The 20884-nt window shown below is 56.9% G+C and overlaps 2 protein-coding genes across 2 annotated transcripts; one reads left to right on the top strand and one right to left on the bottom strand.

Annotated features, from left to right (window-relative positions):
- Window positions 1-891: 891 nt before the first annotated feature.
- On the top strand, window positions 892-11869 carry DDHD2 (DDHD domain containing 2; the record flags this gene model as incomplete). Its single annotated transcript, XM_083880391.1, has 17 exons — window positions 892-1078; window positions 3164-3354; window positions 3905-3994; window positions 4273-4393; window positions 5333-5422; window positions 6582-6717; window positions 7259-7467; window positions 7903-7973; window positions 8067-8186; window positions 8353-8448; window positions 8542-8664; window positions 8756-8911; window positions 8985-9087; window positions 9173-9337; window positions 9729-9891; window positions 10146-10257; window positions 10507-11869. 16 exons carry the CDS (start codon window positions 892-894, stop codon window positions 10234-10236), a joined length of 2112 nt encoding a protein of 703 aa, XP_083736517.1. The 3' UTR covers window positions 10237-10257; window positions 10507-11869.
- A 1044-nt stretch (window positions 11870-12913) lies between these two features.
- Window positions 12914-20878, bottom strand: PLPP5 (phospholipid phosphatase 5). The gene is made up of 7 exons (XM_083880278.1): window positions 17058-20878; window positions 16869-16977; window positions 15041-15131; window positions 14868-14931; window positions 14477-14601; window positions 13631-13801; window positions 12914-13315 (listed from the first exon to the last, which is right to left on the bottom strand). The coding sequence occupies exons 1-7, from the start codon at window positions 17228-17230 to the stop codon at window positions 13146-13148; spliced, it is 903 nt and encodes a 300-aa protein (XP_083736404.1). The 5' UTR covers window positions 17231-20878; the 3' UTR covers window positions 12914-13145.
- Window positions 20879-20884: the final 6 nt, after the last annotated feature.

Below are 20884 nucleotides of genomic sequence, written 5' to 3'. Positions count from 1 at the left end.
AACGGGGCTGGGGGTGGGGGTTCCCTGTGCCCGGTGCCCTGAACTCAGCCCGGGGCCGCAGTGACCGCGCCCGGGCAGGGACACAGGGAGGGGACGGGGCAGGGATGGGGCAGGGAATGGGACAGGGAATGGGACAGGGGACACAGGGAGGGATCGGGGCAGAGATTGGGGCACAGGGAGGGGACAGTGGGCAGGGAACGGGGCAGGGATCGGGGCAGGGATCACAGGCAGGGATGACAGAGGTGACAGGATGACAGAGGTGACAAGGGTTACAGGGGTGACAATAACAGGGTGACAGGCAAAGGTCTCGGGCAGGGATCGAGGCAGGAGCTGCATTCAGGGACAGCAGTGACAGCGCTGCGGGGAGGGGCGGAGGGCAAAGGCTGCGGGCGGGGACTGCGGGCACCGATTGCGGGCACCGATTGCGGGCACCGGTTACAGGCACCGATTGCGGGCTCTATTTGCGGGCACCGATTGCGGGCACCGGTTACAGGCACCGATTGCGGGCTCTATTTGCGGGCGGTGATTGCGGGCACTGATTGCCGGCACCGATTGCGGGCTCTATTTGCGGGCACTGGTTACAGGCACCGATTGCGGGCACTGGTTACAGGCACTGATTGCCGGCACCGGCCCGGTCTCCCCCGCTCCCCCCGCTCTGCCGTGGGCCGGACGGGGCAGCCCCGCCCCGGGCTGGGCGGGCTCGGGGGCCGGGCCGAGGCTGCGCTGCCGCCCGGGGCGGGCCGGGCCCGCAGGAGCCGCGGGGGCAGCGGGGCCGGGCTCGGGTCCCGCTTCGATTCCCCGGTTCGGGTTCTGGCAGCGCACGGCGCGACCCGCGGAGCCCCCGGTAGTGGCGGCGACAGAACCGGCGCCCCCAGCCCCCCCAGCCCCCCCATGGCGGCGCAGGGGCCGCCCCCGGCCGGGGCCGAGCCCCCCGAGGCCGAGGCCGAGGCGGAGGCGGGCGGGCGCTACGAGCCCGTGGGGCCGCACTGGTTCTGGTGCAAGGTCACGGACTCGCGGGAGCGATGGGTCCCCTTCAGCGCGCAGGACTCGCAGCGCCTGGAGGAGGCGCACGGGGCAGGTGGGCCGGGGGGACAGGGGGGACCGGGGGACCGGGGGGACAGGGGGGACCGGGGGGGACCGGGGGGACAGGGGGGACCGGGGGGACAGGGGGACCGGGGGACAGGGGGGACCGGGGGGCCGGGGGACAGGGGGACCGGGGGACAGGGGGACCGGGGGGACAGGGGGGACCGGGGGGACAGGGGGGACCGGGGGGGACCGGGGGGACAGGGGGGACCGGGGGGACAGGGGGACCGGGGGACAGGGGGGACCGGGGGGACGGGGGGACAGGGGGACCGGGGGACAGGGGGGACCGGGGGGACAGGGGGGACCGGGAGACCGGGAGACCGGGGGGACGGGGGGACCGGGGGACAGGGGGGACCGGGGGGACAGGGGGGACCGGGGGACAGGGGGGACGGGGGGGACCGGGGGACAGGGGGGACCGGGGGACAGGGGGGACGGGGGGGACCGGGGGACAGGGGGGACCGGGGGACAGGGGGGACGGGGGGGACAGGGGGGACCGGGGGACAGGGGGGACCGGGGGGACCGGGAGACCGGGGGGACAGGGGGGACCGGGGGACAGGGGGGACCGGGGGGACGGGGGGACAGGGGGGACCGGGGGACAGGGGGACCGGGGGGCCCGGGGGGACCAGGGGGTACTGGGTAAGGGGTGATGGGCCGGGGGGACCGGGGGAGCGGGGGAGCGGGGGAACGGGTAAAGGGTGATGGGCCGGGGGGACCGGGGGGACAGGGGGACCGGGTAAGGGCAGGATGGGCCGGGGGGACCGGGGGGACGGGGGGGACCGGGGAACCGGGGGACAGGGGGGACCGGGGGACCGGGGGAACGAGTAAAGGGTGATGGGCCGGGGGGACCGGGGGAACGGGTAAAGGGTGATGCGCCGGGGGGACCGGGCTCCACCGGGCTCCACATCCCTCCCTCCCTTGGCTTTACATCCCCTCCACCTCCCACCGCCCTTTGGCTTCACATCCCCCGCTCTTCCGTCACCCCAAGGGATGGGCCTGGCCAGGCTGATGGGGCAGCCTCAGGTGTGTGCTCAGGTACCGGGGAGAAATTCCCTGGAGGTGTCCATGGTTCCCCCCTGGGATGGTGGATTTTTGGAAAAATTCCCTGGAGGTGTCCATGGTCCCCCCTGGGATGGTGGATTTTTGGAAAAATTCCCTGGAGGTGTCCATGATTTCCCCCCTGGGATGGTGGATTTTTTTTTTTTTTTCCCTCGAGGAATTTTAAATTTGGGTTTTTTTTGGCCTGCTCCCAGTAACTGAGCTGTTTGGATGCATCGAACAGTCTGACCCCATTCAGCTGATAGTGCTCTAAATTATATATAATTATACTGCCAGGCATCTTCTGGTGAGGATGGCAGAGCACGAGCAGGATGGGCAGGAATTCTGCTGGCAGAGCCCTCCATGCACGGCGTGGGGCTGTGCCTGCTGTGGGAGCCAGGGCTGGGGTCAGCCCCAAGCTCTGAGTCCCCTCTGTGCCAGATGTCACTGTCTGTGCCACCTGCTGCTGCCCCAGGCAGGGCTCCCATTGCCCAAGGCTTGGCTTCTGTCCTCCCTTGTCCTCCCTCGTCCTCCCTCGCCCAGGAAGTTTTGGATTAGAGGCTCTGCTGCCCATCCCCAGTGCTGCTTCCTGGCATGAGATGCTCTGCCACCAGCCCAGCCCTCAGGCAGACCCAAAAGGCAGTGAAATCCAGAGTTTTGAGGTCTGTGTTGGGGTCTGTAGAGAGTTCTCTGGTTTGGAGAGGAATGGCTGAGAGACAGGAGCCCCTGGAGCACCCCCACGGTTACACAATGCCCTTCCCAGGGCCACAGTTTCACTTTTACCCTCCAGGTGAGGCAGGGAGAGGCCAGAGAAGGATAGAGCAGTGTGATATTTTCCTCTTACCTTCTGCCTCTGGGGGAGGCCTGGCCTGGAGCATCCTGCCCCAGCAGCCCTCTCTGAACTCAGGTGCAGACAGAGGACGTTGGCATCTCCTACCATGGCTCTGACCTGCTGTGCTGCCCAGGGGGACACCCCAGCCTCAGTCCTGGGGGGGATTTGCCATTCCAGGCCTCTGAGGATTAACCCCAGTCCTGTTTTCCCCAGGGAAGGAGCAGGAGGACGTGGTGGTGCCCACGTCGGGGGGCAGGTACGACGTGCAGCTGCGGCGGCGGCGGCGCGTGGCCGTGTACTGGGAGGAGGAGGCGGCCGAGGTGCGGCGCTGCACCTGGTTCTACAAGGGGGACAAGGACAACAAGTTCATTCCCTACTCCGAGTCCTTCAGCGAGGAACTGGAGGTAAATTCACCTTTCCTGTTGGTTTCTAGTTCAGCTTCTCCCTGTCACACGCTGTCCCAAACCCCATGAGAGGCCGCTGGTGCCACGGCCAGGCCTGAGGACATGAACTCCAAAGAGGCTTTGGCACAGTGTTGGTGCAGCTGATTGATGTGACTGTGAGCACTGCCGTGGCCTCCCCTTCCCCTGCCCTCCTCTGGCCTCGCTGCCTCCTTCCACAACACCCTAAAGTGCCATCCTTTCCTTTGGGATGATGCGAACGTAGAGATATACAGACAGATGTATAAAAATACCCATCTTTGCAATAATCTCTATTCTGATGTACCAAAACCAGCTCTAAGTCGATGGGGAAGTTTGATGCTGCTGCTGTCAAAGCGTGGAGTTCTTCAACACTCTCAGCAGCAGATCCTGGGATGACCCTGCTGCTCCTCCAGCTGATTTCTCTCCCTCTTTTGCAAAGTGTTGATAGGAGATTCTGGGTGGGGAACGTCCCAGGGGTTGAACAGTGATGGGCAAACCTCCAGCTGACTCACAGTGGGTGTTTGTTCTGTAGGAAGCTTACATGATTGCTGTGACCCTGGGTGAATGGAAGAAGAAGCTGGAGTCTCCCAACAGAGAAGTCATTATCCTGCACAACCCAAAGGTGAGCAGGGCCTGGTGATCTCTGTGGTGGCCACTGAGGAGTCCCCTTGGCTCTCTTTGTGCTCTTCCCTTCCAATGGGTTTGTCCCAGTGACATCCCACTCACCTGCCTGTACTCCAGAGGGGAGGGCAGTGACAGCTGAGTCTCCCAACAGCTTCACATTTCTTTTTGACACCTCGAGCAAAGGCCAGCAGAGTGTGGTGTGTGGTGCCACCCCGTGTACCCCACCAGCTGCTGTGGCTGCTCTGGGGTCACTGACAGGCTCTCCTTGTTCCCCAGCTGATGGTTCACTACCACCCCGTCGCCAGCTCCGACGACTGGGTCTCCACCCCCACGGAGCAGGGCCGGCCCAGGACTGTGAAAAGAGGAGTGGAGAACATTGCTGTGGAGATCCCCAGCGGTGAGCTGCCTCCTCCCCTCCATCCACCCGCCCCAAATCCTGTCTTTTCCAGCCTGGTCACTCAAAAAAGGCTGCTAGAAGGTCCCATGAGCCTTTAAGTGAAGTGCACGTCAAAATGTTTTGTGCCAAAAGGATCCAAATGGTTTTAGAAACGTCCCCAGCCCAGCGAGCTGCAGTGTCAGTGAATGCAGAGCTGCAGATCCAGGGGGAGGGGGGTGAGTTCCCAGCTCCTGTACAGAGACTGAGCTGCTGCTGGGAGCTCTGCGGTGCCTGGGATTGCCCCTGAGGGCTCAGTGACTGTGTTTGTACAGGAGGAGAGTTTCTTTCCCTGCCAGGGACACGATGGTTTATCCCTTACCTGTGTGCTGGTGACTCTCTGGGGCACACGCTGTCCCCATCTCTGCAGCCAAGGGTCAGCTCTGTCCCTCCCAGAGCCCTGAGCTCCAGTCAGGCCTCAGGACTTGTCCCCATGAGGACATCAGGCAGTTACCCCATTTCCCATGGGTGCCTATCATGTATGCAAACTAAGGTGTGTGTGGGAAGTCAATAACAGGCCCTGACTCCACCTGGGCCCTGCCTGGGAGATGCAGCTCCCCGGGATTCAGCAGAGTGGGCTGGGCACGGGGCAGCTGCACTGAGACCTCCTGATGCTGCAATTCCCGGTGCTGAGCAGTCCCCACAGCTGGGCAGGGGTGAGCCATCACCCCTTCCTTACTGCCCTGTGGGTCCAGATCCATCCCAGGGCTGAATTTAGCAGGACTAAGAGAAATGTGAGAAACCCCAGCCCCCTGGAGGTAAATCCAGGCACTAACAAGGGTTTCCATGGGCTGAGGTGAGCGTGGGAGGCTCCAGTCCTCCTGGAGTGCCTGCAGCAGGTCTGTCCCCTGCTGGGCCCTGTCTCCTCAGCACCAGTGCCCTGATCTGCCCTCCCCTCCCCAGGAGAGCCGCTGCAGATCGACCACCTGGTGTTTGTGGTGCACGGGATCGGCCCCGCCTGCGACATCCGCTTCAGGAGCATCGTGCAGTGTGGTAGGGGCAGGGCTGGAGGTCTGGGGGTTCCTTGTGCAGTGTGGTAGGGGCAGGACTGGGGGTCTGGGGGCTCCTGTGCAGGGCTGGGGGTCTGGGGGCTCCTGTGCAGGGCTGGGGGCCGGGGGGTTCCTTGTGCAGTGTGGTAGGGGCAGGGCTGGGGGCCAGGGGGGCTCCTGTGCAGGGTTGGGGGGCCAGGGGAAAGGTCCTGGGGATGGGAAACTGTTGAGGTGTACATTTTGGGGGTTTTCTAAAGTTCTGTATGTTTTGTCATTAGTTTTGTAATGGTTTATCCCCCACCTGCCCCATCCCCAATTCCCTGTGTGATGGATCTTGTCAGTCACTGCCACCACCCCCTAAAGCCTGAGAGTTCTGGTGGGTGACTCAGGCAGGTTCCCCACTCCCCTTTCTGTCCATGGATGGCCCTGCCACTTGTCCCCTGTTCTTGCCCACTGCCCCATCCCCAGGGTTGGTTCTGGGTATCCCCTTGCCCAGGAGACACCCCTGGTCCTTACTGGGCCCCCTGAGCCCCTGAGCCTCACTCTGCTCGTGGGCTTTGGGGTTGGATAAACCTCTCTGCTCCCCATTGAGAGTCCTCCTCCTTCCACACCATAACCACGTTTGTGTCTGGGGTTCAGACCCACCAAACATCAAAGGTACAGGGCTGGACCTCCATATTCTGACCAGTGAGAGGCACTGGTAAAGCTGCACTGGATCCAGAATAGGAAACACTGTCACAGTGCCCCAGACCCCCCTGAGTCACTGCAGCCTGCACAGCCAGACCTGCTGACTGTGGGCACAGTGCTCACTGACCCACCACATCAAATCCCACCTTCTGAAAGGGCTCAGGCAGCTGCTGTTCATCAGTTCTGCTTCACAACATACAGAGTTATTTTTTATAAATTTCTACAAGTGCCTCATCCCGACTGCCAGACTAAAGCCAGTGAAGGAGGTACAGATGGGGCAGGGAAATCCAGTGAACACACGTGGCAGGACATGGAGCCTCTCCTGATCTGTAGTTAAAGATTCAGGGACTTAGGGGAGCAGCAGCAGGTTAAAGACCCTGGTGGGATTTCCCCATAATGATCTTTCATGGTATTAAGTGTTGTTGGGCTGGCCCCGGAGCCCGGTGGATCTCCATGGCAGTTCTCCTGTTTTGCAGTGAACGATTTCAGGAACGTGTCCCTCAGCATGCTGCAGGCACACTTCAAGAAGGCCCAGGAGCAGCAGCAGGTTGGCCGGGTGGAGTTCCTGCCTGTGAACTGGCACAGCTCCCTGCACTCCACTGGGGTGGACGTGTAAGTGTCCCCCTGTCCCCAGGGCTGGCAGGGTGCACAGGGGCCTCCTGCCCTGGAAACTCCACTTCTTCTCTTGGGAAAGATGTGAGATTTTATGGCAGGGGTGAGCAGGACAGACAGGGATCCCCAGAGCTCCTCCCCAGTGCCATTGTGCAGCTCACAGCAGGTGCCTGCCCTTATCAGCATCCTGAGAACAGAGGCTTCTGCCTTTCCCTGGCTGATCTTGGGAGTGATGTGGACATCCCCACCTTGCTAAAGGCCCCTGAGAACTGATTTACCAGTTCCTGCAGTGCAGCCCTGCTCTGCAGTGCCCCAGCAAGGGCAGAAAGCAGGCCAGGCTCCTGGGGAAGGGAGGACAGGCTCTTTATTCTTGGAATGTGAGAGCACAGGCCGTGCTGTGCCTTCAGTCTGGGGAGGGCAGGATTACAGTATACACCCTTGGGGACTGTGTCAGTCCTCTCTGAAGTGATAATTTGCTGTGGAACCGTGGTGGGGTCCGCGTCTGCCCCAGCTGCAGCCCCCCCTGCCCTTTGCCCCGCAGTGACCTGGAGCGGATCACGCTGCCCAGCATCAACCGCCTGCGTCACTTCATCAACGACACCATCCTGGACGTGTTCTTCTACAACAGCTCCACCTACTGCCAGACCATCGTGGACACGGTGGCCTCGGAGATGAACCGCCTGCACCGGCTCTTCCTGCAGAGGAACCCGCACTTCAAGGGCGGGGTGTCCATCGCGGGGCACAGCCTGGGTGAGGGCTCATCCTCCCTGTGAGCATCACTGTGCCAGGGCAGCAGGGAGAGGCAGGCACAGGGTGCTTGGGGGCACAGGGGACACCTTCCACTAGACCAGGTTGCTCCAAACCCTGTCTCAGTTTCCTGGGATAGGGCAGCCACAGCTTCTCTGGGCAGCCTGTGCCAGTGTTTCACCCCTGAGCAAATAATTTTTCCTGATGTTTAATCTACCCCATTCTCTGTCAGTTTAAAGCCGTTGTCCCTTGTCCTGTCACTATCTGCCTGTAAAAAAGTCCAGGTGCAGCTCTTCCGTCCCAAAAAGGGAGGTGGCTCGGGCTCTGCCCCTCCAGGTGCTGATGCTCTGCCTGGTTTCCAGGGTCACTCATTTTGTTTGATGCTCTGCCTGGTTTCCAGGGTCACTCATTTTGTTTGATGCTCTGCCTGGTTTCCAGGGTCACTCATTTTGTTTGATCTCCTGACGAACCAGAAGGCTGATCCCGAGGAGGAGGAGCACTGTGCACAGGTATGGGGGCTGTGGGGATGGGGGAGAGAACACAACGTGCACAGGAGAAAAGTGGAGAGCAGAAAGCTTGATCCCCTCTGGATCTGTTCACAGGGGTCCAGGACAGCCTCAAGCACAGGGGGTACTGAGGGAGTAAAAGAAATCCTGAAGAAACTGGAGCTGTCAGAGTATTGTGATCTTTTTGAGAAGGAGAAAATGGACAGGCAAGCTCTGGTGAGAAGCTCCTGTTCTTTGCTTTTCCTCCCCTTCATCCACCACTGCACATCTTCTGGTCCTGAGCCACACATGAAACATCTCTGAGGAGGAGCACAGTCCCACAGAACAGACACCTCCCCACACCCCTGCTCCTGGGCTAACACCAGCCTTGCTTCTTTTCCAGTTCTTGTGCACAGAGAAAAACCTCAAAGAAATGGGAATTCCCTTAGGGCCGAGAATGAAAATCCTCCATTACATCAGCTCCGAGACAGAGACGAAGGTTTGTTTTCTGCATGGCTTGTGCTCATGCCGTCACATCCCATCCCATCCCATCCCGTCCCTCTGACACAAGGACCCCTTTGTGCTGCTGCAGGATCAGAGCTCAGCAGCTCCTGGGCACAGAGAACGTGGAGCTGAGCCAGAGTCCCCATCCCAGCCCCGGGACAGCTCAGAGGATGTCAGGAACTGCCAGTACCGGGACGTGGCCTTGGGACAGGTAACAGCTGAGCTCTGGCTGCACCCACAGACCTGGTAACACCAGCACAGGGATTGTCTCATGAGCAAATCTGGCCATCCCCCTCTCCCAGGTGTCAGCAAACTACCCCCAGCTGAACTACAAGCCCACCATCTTCTTTGCCTTTGGCTCTCCCATTGGGATGTTCCTCACGGTGCGAGGGGTGAAGCGCATCGACCCCAACTACAGCCTGCCCACCTGCAAAGGCTTCTTCAACATCTACCACCCTGTAGGTATAAGAGCCAGAGCTGGTCCTGCGTGTGGAGAACAAGCCCTGGCCACTGTCCCCCTCTTGTGTGCAGTTTGACCCCGTGGCCTATCGCATCGAGCCCATGATCGTCCCAGACCTGGAGTTCGAGCCGATGCTGCTGCCCCACCACAAGGGCAGGAAGAGGATGCACCTGGGTATGGCACAGGCAGCCCCTGTCCCCCAGCCCAGGGCTGCTCCTGCAGCCCCCAGCCCCACACTCAGCCCCCTCCTGCCTTGCAGAGCTGAAGGAGGGGCTGACTCGCATGAGCGTGGACCTGAAGAACAACCTGCTGGGGTCCCTGCGGGTGGCCTGGCAGTCCTTCACACGCTCCCCCGTGCCAGCCCTGGAGGCAGCGAGCACCGAGACTGAGGGAGAGGCAGAGGCTGGCCCTGAGAAGCAGCCAGGTCAGTGTTGGGGTGCATGGGGCAGGGGGGAGCCAGGGATGCAGCCTGGGGAGCTGCAGCGTGCCTGGAGTCCCACAGCCACAGTGCCCACCATCCCTGCCAGCAAAGCTTTGGGCTGGGGAGGCACTTGGGTCTCCCCAAATACTGTGGCTTTCCCCTGTTAGTACCTGATGAAAGGGTTTTCTGGGGGGAAAAAGGATTTTCTGTTTTCAGCACACCACACCATGTATTAAGCCTGTCCCCCTCCTCTAGCTGTCCCCTGCACTGCTGTTCCTATTCAGCTGCCTCTCCCCTGTGTGAGCTGCAGAGGGGTAAAGGGAGGGCCCTGCTGTTGTATTGCCGTGGCTGCTGGTGCCCTGTGGCTGAACCAGGCTGCTCTTCCCTCCTGCAGACACAAAGGCAGAGGAGCCCCCAGCAGCAGTGAAGGAAGAGAGTCCCCTGATCAACGTGGGGAGGCTGAATGGAGGGAACCGCATCGACTACGTGCTGCAGGAGAAGCCAATAGAGAGCTTCAACGAGTATCTGTTTGCCCTCCAGGGGCATCTCTGCTATTGGTAAGTGTCTGTGTCATGCTCAGGGGCATCAGTTTCAAAGTCAGGGTAGTGAGAAAAGCCTCGATTGATCAAGGGAACAAGATCTTCCTCTGTCGGTGCCCACCCTCTGTGTGTCACAGACAGAAGGAGACTTGTGGTTCTCCTTGCCTTGTGCTGCCTGTATCTGCAGAGCACTGCAGCCCCCAGCTGTCACAGATGTCCTGACAGAGTGGAGGGAAGCCTTTCCTTCTAATCCCCACGTCCTCCTCCTGCAGGGAGTCAGAGGACACTGTTCTGCTGGTTCTGAAGGAGATCTACCAGACTCAAGGCATCACACTGGATCAGCCTTTACCAGGGAGCCAGTGACCAACATGTGCTGCTCTGGCTGTAAGTCCCCTTTGCCTTAACCCCTTCTGGATTTCCCTTTCCTGATTACCTCAGAGGAGATCTGGTTTGTTTGAGGGAGTGATATCCATTATCTAAGGCAGGGAACTTGTGTCAGCTTTCTGCTTTGGCCTGTCAGACCTTTGGCTTTTTCCTCTTCCCTGCACGAGGAGGGAACCGAGGAGGGTCCAGGAGGCTGAATTGTGGCTGCCTCACTGCAGCTATTCCTGCCTTCTCCTTTTGCTTTCTTAGGTCCAACCCCACTGAGTTCTCACCAGGAAAGTCCAGATCTCTTCTCTGCCTTCCTCTCTCCTCTGCTGCTGTGTCCTGCATGCTGCTGCTTCCCCAGTTCGTGCTGCTGCCTGGAGATGAGCATGGATTTTCCTCCATTTTGGGTAGGGATAGGGGGAAAAACTGTCAAGGGAAAACACGTCTGCTCAACCACACTCAACACCTGTACAGTGACTCCCTGTGGCAACGTGTACTTTTAACCTCCACCCTGTGAGTGCCCACAGCAGCTCCTCCAGCACTGCAGCAGACGAGCTGTCTGGGCTCAGAGCCCACTGAGCTCCTGACCCTGCACCTGGCTCGGGGAGGACACTCACAGCCCAGGACCTCGAGGAGAAAAAGCCTTAAAACACACGGTGTGGAAAGAGCTCCAGCAGCCCTGGAGCAAGGGAGATTGCTGACTGATTGCACACCAGCACTGCGGGCCCAGGAGGCAAAGCCCGGGGCACAGGCTGCTGCTGCTGCTGCTGCTGCGCCAGCAGGGCCTGTCCAGCAGCCCCCTTCACATCCCTGCACTGCTGCTGCATGTTTGTGCACCCCTGGGCAGGGCTGCCCTGTAAAGCACCTCGTGAGAGCAGCATGTTCATCCCCCTTCCTGCTGTGGGGTGTTGGCAGTGACAGCTCAGCAGCCTCACCCAGCCCAAGCCCGTGCCCAGCTGTACCTGCTCCAAGGAAACCTTCACCTCCAGCCAGCCTGGGGAAGAGCTGATGGCAGTGTCAGGGCAGTGCCAGCCCTCTGTGCCCTGCAGGGACACTCAGCAGAGCTGCCACCCCACGGGACTGGCAGGTGGGGACTGAGGTCTTGCACCCACCACACCCCGATTCCTTGTTTTTAGCTTTAAATGTACAAAATGCAGCCAGCAAAGGTGGAGCCCAGAGACAGCAGGGTCTGGACACTGCAAGAATGATGCCAGCTCTGCAGGCAGCTCAGTCTGCACCTGCCTTGAAGCTCTTTTCTGAGGGGGACAGGGCTGGAGAGCTGCTGTGCTCTGCCCCTGGGCTGGAGAGCTGCAGTGCTCTGCCCCTGGGCTGGAGAGCTGCAGTGCTCTGCCCCTGGGCTGGAGAGCTGCAGTGCTCTGCCCCTGGGCTGGAGAGCTGCAGTGCTCTGCCCCTGGGCTGGAGAGCTGCAGTGCTCTGCCCCTGGGCTGGAGAGCTGCTGTGCTCTGCCCCTGGGCTGGAGAGCTGCTGAGATCTGCCCCTGGGCTGCCTCAGTGCCTGGGCTGGGGCTCCAGTGCTGTTGGAGGTGTTGCTGTGCAGCCTTTGGAAGAGCCAAACCACTTTTCCCTCCTGCTGACTTTTGCCCTGCATGGGGTAAGGAGCCTTTTTTCCCCCCTCAGAGCCTGTTGGTTTGTTTTTCCTCCATTGTCTGTTATTTGCACTATTGGAAGGGTTTTGTTTGCAGCCTCCATCCCTCCTCCCCTCCCCAGGAACAGAAGCTGTTCCTGACCTGACTGCAGGAACAGCCAAGCTGCTCAGTCAGCACCTGAACCACTGCTGGCTAAAGGTCTCATGAGAGCAGGAAAAGAGAGTCTTAACATGGGACACTAATGATCAGCTTTTTAAGTTATGCACTTTGTTTAAAAAACAAAAAAAAAGAAGTTAAATACATTTGAAATGTTATTTAATGTCTTTTCCAGTAAAAGCCAAAATAAATTAAGTAGATGACTGTGGTGTGTGCATGTCTGGGGGGAGAGGGAAGGGCTGGAAAATTCACTTGTGCAGTTTTAGGGGAAAGTGAAGCTATTTCTGTAATTTCTGCTGAAGCTGCAGAGTTACAGAGGGTCTGAACTGCAGCCCCTGGGGTGGTGTTTCATTACTGACTCACCTGCTGCAGCCTCACCTGTGCTGTTTGCATGTACACATGCTTCAGACTACACCTGTCCTTGAAGGGACCAAAACTGCTCCCTGAGCTCCTGCCCTGGATCTCTCTCTGCCCTTCCTTGTCTGAGACAGACCATGGGCAGAGAAATGAGCACCTCAGGACTCATTTCTGAGGTCTGCAGGACACTCTCACAGGTGCAGGGATGCTCTCAAACACCATTTCATTTTCTGTTGACATCTTAAAATTATACTAAAACTGCAAGGAAAAAGCACCCACCAGGAACCCCTGCAGACACCAGAGGAAATGGCTTATAAAGCAACCACCCAAGCCTTGAAATAAAGTTTTAGTACCACAGCTCATTACAAAAATTAAACTCCTTTATTTGAGGCATTAGAAAAGTTCAGTGTTTGCATGACTTGTATGACTTGTACTTGATTTCCCAGGAGAAGAGCTGGGACAGTTCAGCTTGGAGTGCTGGGAGGTGACCACTGGTGCTTCCTGGACTGGACACAAGAACTCCCACCAGACTGGGTTGTCACATTTCCCCAGTTCTTGGTCAGAATCTTCATACCCCAACTGTCTTTCCACAGGTTGGCACCCCGAGTGCCTCTCTGGCTTCACAGTGAGCACGAAGAGGGGCTGGCCTACAAAATCCAATTAAATGAAGCAACACAAGGGCCAGGACAGGAAAACTCACCAGGGAACACCTGCCCAGGGGTTCATCCTCACGGGAGCAGCCTCCCCCAAGCCTTGCCTGGGACCAGCAGGACACGGCCCATCACTAGATGTTCATGTGGAAACTGGGACTTGGAGGTTTCTCCTCGTGTGCTGGCAGCGGTTTGGGCTTGGCCAGGGATGGTTTGTGGCAGGTGGGGTCTGTCAGGGGAGGGTAGTACTGCCTGTAGCACAGGTAGGCCAGCACCAGGCCCATGGCTGAGCCGACCAACACGTCTGTGGGTGAGAACAGAGCAAAGTTAATGGTCATTTCACCCGCCCAAGCCTCGTGATCGATTCCTCAGCAGCAGCTTTTCTGCTTGATCCATAACTCGACTTGGCTGTAAACCCAAGCTTGGTGTGGATTTCAGAACCACAGAGAAAAAGGCATCAGTTCCCTGCAGGTGGCACCAAAATTGCTGCTGGAAGAGTAAAAAACCCAACCCCGAGCTGCTGCTGGGGGCTCTGAACATTTCTGTGGCCCCATGCCTGCAGTGCCCTGCCCAGGGCACCTGCTGAGCCCCACCAGGGGCAGCACAGACCCTCACCCACCTTCCCAGTGGTGCTTGTAGTCGCAGGTGCGGGACACGCCGATGAGGGTGGCCAGGAACAGGGGCAGCAGGAAGGCACAGAAGCGCAGGGCACGGCCCCCCCGGCCCGGGGTGAAGGTGTGCAGCTTCCCTGCCAGGTAGAAGGCGGAGAAGGCAAGGCCAGCGAAGCCAACTGGAAGAGAACAGAGCAGTGTTGGTTCAGAACAGCTCCAGGCTTTGCTGCTGGACTTTCCCCCTCTGCTGCTGCAGTGAGAGGTGTCTGTCTGTCCCTGTGAGCTGAGGGAAGTGCCAGCTGGGCCTGATGGATCCCAAAAGCTGGTACCTGGCACACATCCCTCTTTCTGGGCTTACAGACTGCTCTGGACCACATTTCTCACCCCATTTCTCTGCAGAGGGAAACCTGAGTCCCCTGACCACATCAACAAATGCAGCCAAAGCTGGGGGGTGCAGGAAAGGAAATCCAGGCTGCCCTCCCTGTATAAATTCACTCTCCTGCCCTCCTCTGGGGGCTTTAGCTCAGTTATTAGGAGGATTTGGAGAGAATTATACCAAGGATGAGGTGAGATCTCAGAAGAGGCCCTTTCCCCAGGACCTTTGTCCCAGGTGTTTATTCTTCGAAATTCCAGGGGGGAAAGAGGTAGAACAAAGAAAGGGGAGACAATTTACAGCCCCCCAGTCAGGGAAGAGATGGCTGGACCACAACCAGGGGGGTCAGGGAAGGAAGGAAGGGTCACTCTGTGTGGTCAGGGACTCCAGGGGGTCAGAAGGGAGAAACCATTCCCCTGGAGAATCACAACACCTCCCCGGGGCCCCAGGGCTGGGCAGGAAGGAGGACTGGGGGACTCACAGGAGGCGTGTCCGCTGGGGAAGCTCTTGCGGCCCTCGCTGACCCTGCGGGCATCCCCCGTGCACACCAGCTCGGCGTTGGCCCGCCCGTCGGGGAAACAGCGGTAGAAAAAGTCAGGTCGGGGCCTGGGGCAGGGAAGAGAAGCTCAGGGACATCAGGAATGGGCATTCCCAGCGCCCACAGAGCAGCAGGGAGCTGCCCTAAATGAGCCCATCTGAGCGATGGCCTGAGACAGCAGCTCCCCGGAGGTATTTTTCTATTTCTAAATTATCTTTACAGCTAGAAAAAAACACATTCCTTCCAGGCTGAGCTCCTGGCCCTGATGTGGCTACTCAGAGCTGCCTCCCCCGCCCTCCCCAGGCAGCACAGCTGGGAACCAGCCCCTCCTCACCTCCCCACAACGAGCTTCAGGGCGTTTGTGAAAACCCCGTTCAGGGCAAGGGCAAGGCTGGCAGCTGGGAGAGAGCAAAAGGGTCACATCAGCACCGTCCCCATCTGAAAACGCAGCACACCCAGGCAGGGCAGGGCTCAAACTGCCTCTCCCTGGGACAAGGAGGGGCTCACCAAGGCAGGCCTCCCTCGTGTCCTCCTGGTCAGCGCCCATGAACAGCCTCGCCAGGATGATGAGCAGCAACGGGGACAGGAGGGTGATGAACTGCACAAAACAGGGAGAATTTCAGGTGTCAGTGGTGCAGGTTTGAGTTCTCGCCAGAACACAAAACAGTTACTCAGGAAGGCTCTGAGCACAGCTCCCCAAAGGCAGGCAGCAACCACTGCAGCTCCAGCAGAGCACAGCTCCCCAAAGCCAGGCAGCAATCACTGCAGCTCCAGCAGAGCACAGCTCCCCAAAGCCAGGCAGCAATCACTGCAGCTCCAGCAGGGCACAGCTCCCCAAAGCCAGGCAGCAATCACTGCAGCTCCAGCAGAGCACAGCTCCCCAAAGGCAGGCAGCAATCACTGCAGGTCCAGCAGAGCACAGCTCCCCAAAGCCAGGCAGCAATCACTGCAGCTCCAGCAGGGCACAGCTCCCCACCAAGCTGGATTTGCAGCGGGCCCTGATGAGCCCAGCACATCCTTTGGTTCCCAGAGAGCTCTTGTGGCAGAGTGCTGCCCTGGCTGGTTCCTGGGGGTGTCCCCAGGCACAGCACCTCTCTCCCTCCCTGCCAGCCCCAGCATTAGCCCTCTGTCAGCAGCACCAGTGCTCTGTCAGCAAAACCACAGGAGCTGCTGATTCAGAGCGACCAGTTATCACCATCCCCATCTCGGCCCTGGGGGATTTCACCCCAGGACATCCTCACCGGCCTGCCGGGCTCCCACGGGCTCTGCTCCCACCTGAACTCTGCCAGAGCTTTACACTGCTTTACACTGCCTGCTCCAAATGCTACCCCAAGGTTTTGCCCTTAAGGTTAAGAGGCCACTTTTCTTGCAGAAAATCCCACCTGCTTTTGGCAACTCAAGAGCCACAGCCCCTCAGCTCCCACCTGTGACAGAGGGCACCAATCCCTCTGACACACTTCTCTCTCCTGGAAATCCAACACAAAATTAGTTGAACTCTTCTAACCGAGCCTGGAGCACTTGGAAAAAAACATTTTACAATAAGATGATAATAAATCTCTGCTAAAAATAGCTGCTTACGAGGAAAACATTCCTGATAGCGAGAGCTGTGCTAATTTCCACGCGCCCCGTAATTCAGACGTGGAGCAGATTACGGACAACAGTGCAAAGTCCTCATCACTCTGTGAACTCCAATTCCCAAAGGCAACCCGGGATGGAAAAGCCTCAAAATATGACAAAAATCACTGTTATGTTTGGCCTGGCTGGTACTAATCTCAGAGGATGGGTAGGAAGGGAACACTGGGGACCATCAAGTCCAACCCAGGATGTGCTCAGGGTCCTCAGAGCACATCACCCAGGATTGTGTCCAGGTGGATTAGGAGTATCTCCAGGTAAGGAGATTCCCTCTGTCTGGGCACCCACACAGGAAAGTTTTCTCGTGTTCAGGTGGAAATGCCCAAGTTCCAGCCTGTGCCTTTATCCCCCGTGAGCAGAGCCCGGCTCCATCCTCACAGTCCCTCCTTCAGCTCTTTATCCCCAGGGATAATACAAACCCTGCACTTTCTGCAGCGTGCACCAGGAGCTGCAGGTATTGCAGCACGAGCCTTTAGCCAAGCAGCTTTGCTTTAAAAAGGAGAGCTCGTAATTTAAAAATAAACCAAAACAAAGGCAGCAAACACAGGCAGGGCTGCCCGGAGGAGCTGCGGGTGCCCCATCCCCGGCGCTGCTCACAGGCAGACATTGTGCAGGGCTCGCTTTGCTGGAGGGGGGCATCCCCCGGGGTGGGAGGGGCGAGACGATCCTTTAAGGTCCCTCCCGAGCCAAAGCAGGAACTCACAAACATGAGGATGGTGGGGACATAATCCGCTTCCAGGTAGGGGTGTTTGTAGAGCCACATCTCCTCGGGCTGCACCAGGCGCTGGAAGGGCGGCAGGAACTCCATGATCCTGGAAGGAGACACACAAAATGAGATGCTGGAATGAGACACACAAATGAGCCCCGGGGCGGGCGGGGGTCCCGCACCCACCCGAAGGTGGCGAGGAGCAGAGCCCGGAGGGCGACCTCAGCTGCCAGCTCTGCTCGCCGCATGGCCAGTGCCGGGGGCCGGGAGGGGCGGGCACGGCACGGCACGGCACGGCACGGTACGGCTCTGCACAGCCCAGCCCAGCCCAGCCCTGGCCGGAGGAGGGAGGGACCCATCGTGTCCCGTTATCCTTCCCAGCCCCGCCCCACCAACGAACTGACTCATCTCACCATTTGGAACATTCAGAACGATTTATTGAAGTCAACCTCAAGCAAAAAAAAAAAAAAAAAAAAAAAAAAAAAATTTTTTTCAGATCAGTGGAATGTCATTTAAAAACCTTTCCAAAGGAATCCTCGCGGAAAAGCGAAAAATAAAAATAAAAATAAAGGAAAACGAACAAACAAAAAAATTATCCCAAACCAAAACCCAGAAAAAAAAAAAAAACCACATCTGAATTCCAGAGTATTTGTAAAATAAAATTAAAAAAAAGGCAACATCTCAGTAGATAGAATGTACAAAAATTATATGTTCTACCATCACACACAGTCAGTAAGAAGCTAAAATATTACAGGCAAGTCTCGATACGCTCTACCTAGAGGACAGGAGCTATCTATGTACAGGGAACCAGCTTTACAGGCTTCACACTATGCAAGAGGACAGAGGCCAACACAAACCCCCCAAAATATCGGAATATCTCAAAGTCTATGCGGCAACATCAAGTCGCGGTGCAGGAATGTCCCGTGGGATCAGACACTCCTCCTCGGCAGTGCCAGGGCTGCCTCCAGGAACTCTTCAACACCGACTCCGGTGAAATTATTATCATCGATGCTTTGCTATTAAAGACTCGAGTGATTTTTCGGTTTAAAATAACATTTCACAGGATCTACAAAGTTCGTTACAGATAAACAAAGTCTACGGAAATAACGACTCTACGAAGGTCCGTCTTACAGAGCGCGTGGGGAGGGATGGAGGGATGGAGGGATGGATGGAGGGATGGAGGGAGGGATGGATGGAGGGATGGATGGAGGGATGGATGGAGGGATGGATGGAGGGATGGATGGAGGGATGGATGGAGGGATGGAGGAGACGGATCCGCGGGATCTGTGTTTGTGCAACGTCACTGGCGTGGAGACAGACGGGTCGGGGGCCTGGCACACCCCAATGCAGACCCCAAACCCCCTCATCACACGGGACAGGATGGCCCCGGGGGGCTTGCTGGAAAAGTGACACCAGGAATGAGATACAGATCCACCTGGAACGGGGAGCGCAGGGGTTCGTCCAGTCTGGCAATGACCCAAAAGCGAGAGAGAACTGCAGGGTGGGGACCCCACACAGCTGGGACCTCCAGAGGGCCCCTGGAGCTGGTGGTGGCACGGGGAGTGGTAAATGGCTTTGGCAAATTCATAACATGTTTTCCCTTTTTTTTTATTCACATTAATGACAGAAATCCCCTACACAAAGCACAGTTCCAAGCTCCCTATCTCCCTTCTCTGGGAGCAGCGAGACCCCTCTCCCAGGGGAACACAGACCTGAGCTGCTCACTCAGAAATACAGCATCACAAGGGAACACACCTTTACTTTTCTTCTCATTTCACCTTTTGTTTTTTTTTCTTTCCCTTCCTTTTTCCCTCGGAACAACACTGGGAACACATCCAACGTGTAGGAGTGTATCGTAAGTGCAAATGTTTTTTTTGCTACACAAAGAGAAATGGCGGGGAAGGCTGATGGGGATGGGAGGCAGAGGGACACAGCACTGCTCCAAGGTCGCCGTCTCCCACCTGCTGAACACACACACAGCTCCAGACAGCAGCTCCCAAACCCTCCCGTGTGCCACGGATCTGCCGGACAGCGGGAGCAGGAAGGAAACTTGGGGGGAAGTCAAGGACATTTTCAATGCAGGATACAAAAAAAAAAAAAAAAAATTCGTGTATAAATAAAAAGAAAAATAAGCTGTAAAAGGAACTGCAGAGCTTCAAGTACGTTAAACCCTGAATTCAATGAGGCAGAGGTTTCCGTGTTAAAGTGACTTCTCCGTACCAGCGTCGGACCCCCCCCAATCCCACCCTCCCCCCGCCCCACCCACATAATTCTGTGAAGTTTCAATATATACAGATTTTATGCTCGTTGATAATTATGTCTAGTAATTGTGTCTTTCCCATTCTATCCTGAAATTGAGATAAAATATGGGTTTGTTTGTTTTTGTTTTTTAGAAGAAAGGCCAAAAATCCACATTCCAGCCCTATTAACTCCATTTGAACTGATTCTCCAAGACCATGTGGTGACCAGAGAAGGTGATTTGCCCAACAAAATTTCCTTCCTGAGCTGCAAATGCCTTCAACAGTCTATGGACAGGACAAGTCTGTACAACAATCTGACAGCTACAACAGCCAATGCTTGCACCGTGTGTTCAGGAATGGCAGAACCAGCCTCTGCACCACTGCAATCACAGAATCCTGGAATTCTTGCTTCTGGGGTCATCTGGCCATGGGCTGCAGGATTCCTGCACTGTGCCCAGGTGCAGCTGCAGAGGAAAAGCTCCAGTAAAGCACAAACCCTGTTCCCTGGGCAGGGCAGCTCAGGTCCTGCCCAGGTGCCAGAGCTGGCGGCAGGAGGTCACCAAAAGTGTGGGGCCGCCCCAAAAATTTAACACAAGAGTAAGGGAAAAACATGCTGGTTTGTTCCCATGAACAACAACAATGTGCTGGGACAGCACACTGCAGTTCTCCACCAAAATCACCAGTTCTGTGGATTTCCTCTGTGTCTCAGTATGAAATTGCCCAACTATATCCAGGATTCCTGATTTTGGAGCCCACACAAATTAATTCAGCAGCTGCCTCCCACTCTGCTGAAGCCAATCCATCAGAACAGCTGTGCAATCTTTTCCTTACAAAGGAGCTGCACTAAGCAACCACATTCTGGTTACTCAGTTCACAGAGACATGGATAAAATGTGCATTTTAACATCTGAGTCTGGCACTCAGAACAGCCCCTGCAGTCACCAGGATCCTCTGAACTGGCCTTTTCTCACCTAACAGTGTTTAAAGCTTTTTTGAAAGACTCACCTTCTCTTCAGTTCAGAGTTTTGTTCACAAACTGAACAACCTCTCCTGTTTTCCCTTCTGATCCAAGCCCAGGTGTTGGCTGCTACAAATCATTTTTGTGGGGGGGAAAAAAGAAGCATCTCTAAGAAGTCTGAACACCAAGTGAGCCAAGACAGCGAGTGGCACAGGGGGAGCAGCAGCCTCCATCACAGCTTTTTAGAGTTCTAATCCTGCTGTGCCCACCCTGGCACAACACTGGCATGGCCAAAGTGGCCACTGACAGCCTGTGGCTCCTGCCCAAGGCTCCCAAGGTGTCCTGGTGCTGCCACAGCACCTCCCTCTGCTCCACAGACACAGAAAATGAATGACTGGAGCAGGTTGGAGCACTCACACAGCAGCACGATATCAGCAACACATCTGATATATATATATATAAACATACATATACATATATATATATAAAAAATATATCAGCTGATATCTGCAATATCAGAATGCTCTGACTTCAGAGAAAAAAATCACTGAACATTATCAAGCCTAATAAATAACACAAAGTGAAACACCTCAGGCCCTACAGACGCGGTAGCAAGAGCTGTGTTTGGAATTTCTGAGGAGGTTAAACATCCTCAGTAAGAGCTTAAAAAGAGACATTTCTCACACAAAAAAAAAATTAAGAAAAATAAAATTGCTTTTGTAATTGGTTTGCTTTAAAAATACCAAACCCCAGCAGGGTTAGTGTTGGACCCTCACTGGAGCAAGGCCCACAGCAGGAAGTGCTTTAGGGACCCCA

Source organism: Zosterops lateralis (assembly GCF_965231275.1).
Source record: "Zosterops lateralis genome assembly, chromosome: 30".
Lineage (NCBI taxonomy): Eukaryota > Metazoa > Chordata > Aves > Passeriformes > Zosteropidae > Zosterops > Zosterops lateralis.
The sequence above is the reverse complement of the archived record's forward strand: the minus strand, read 5'-3'. Positions and strand labels throughout refer to the sequence as shown.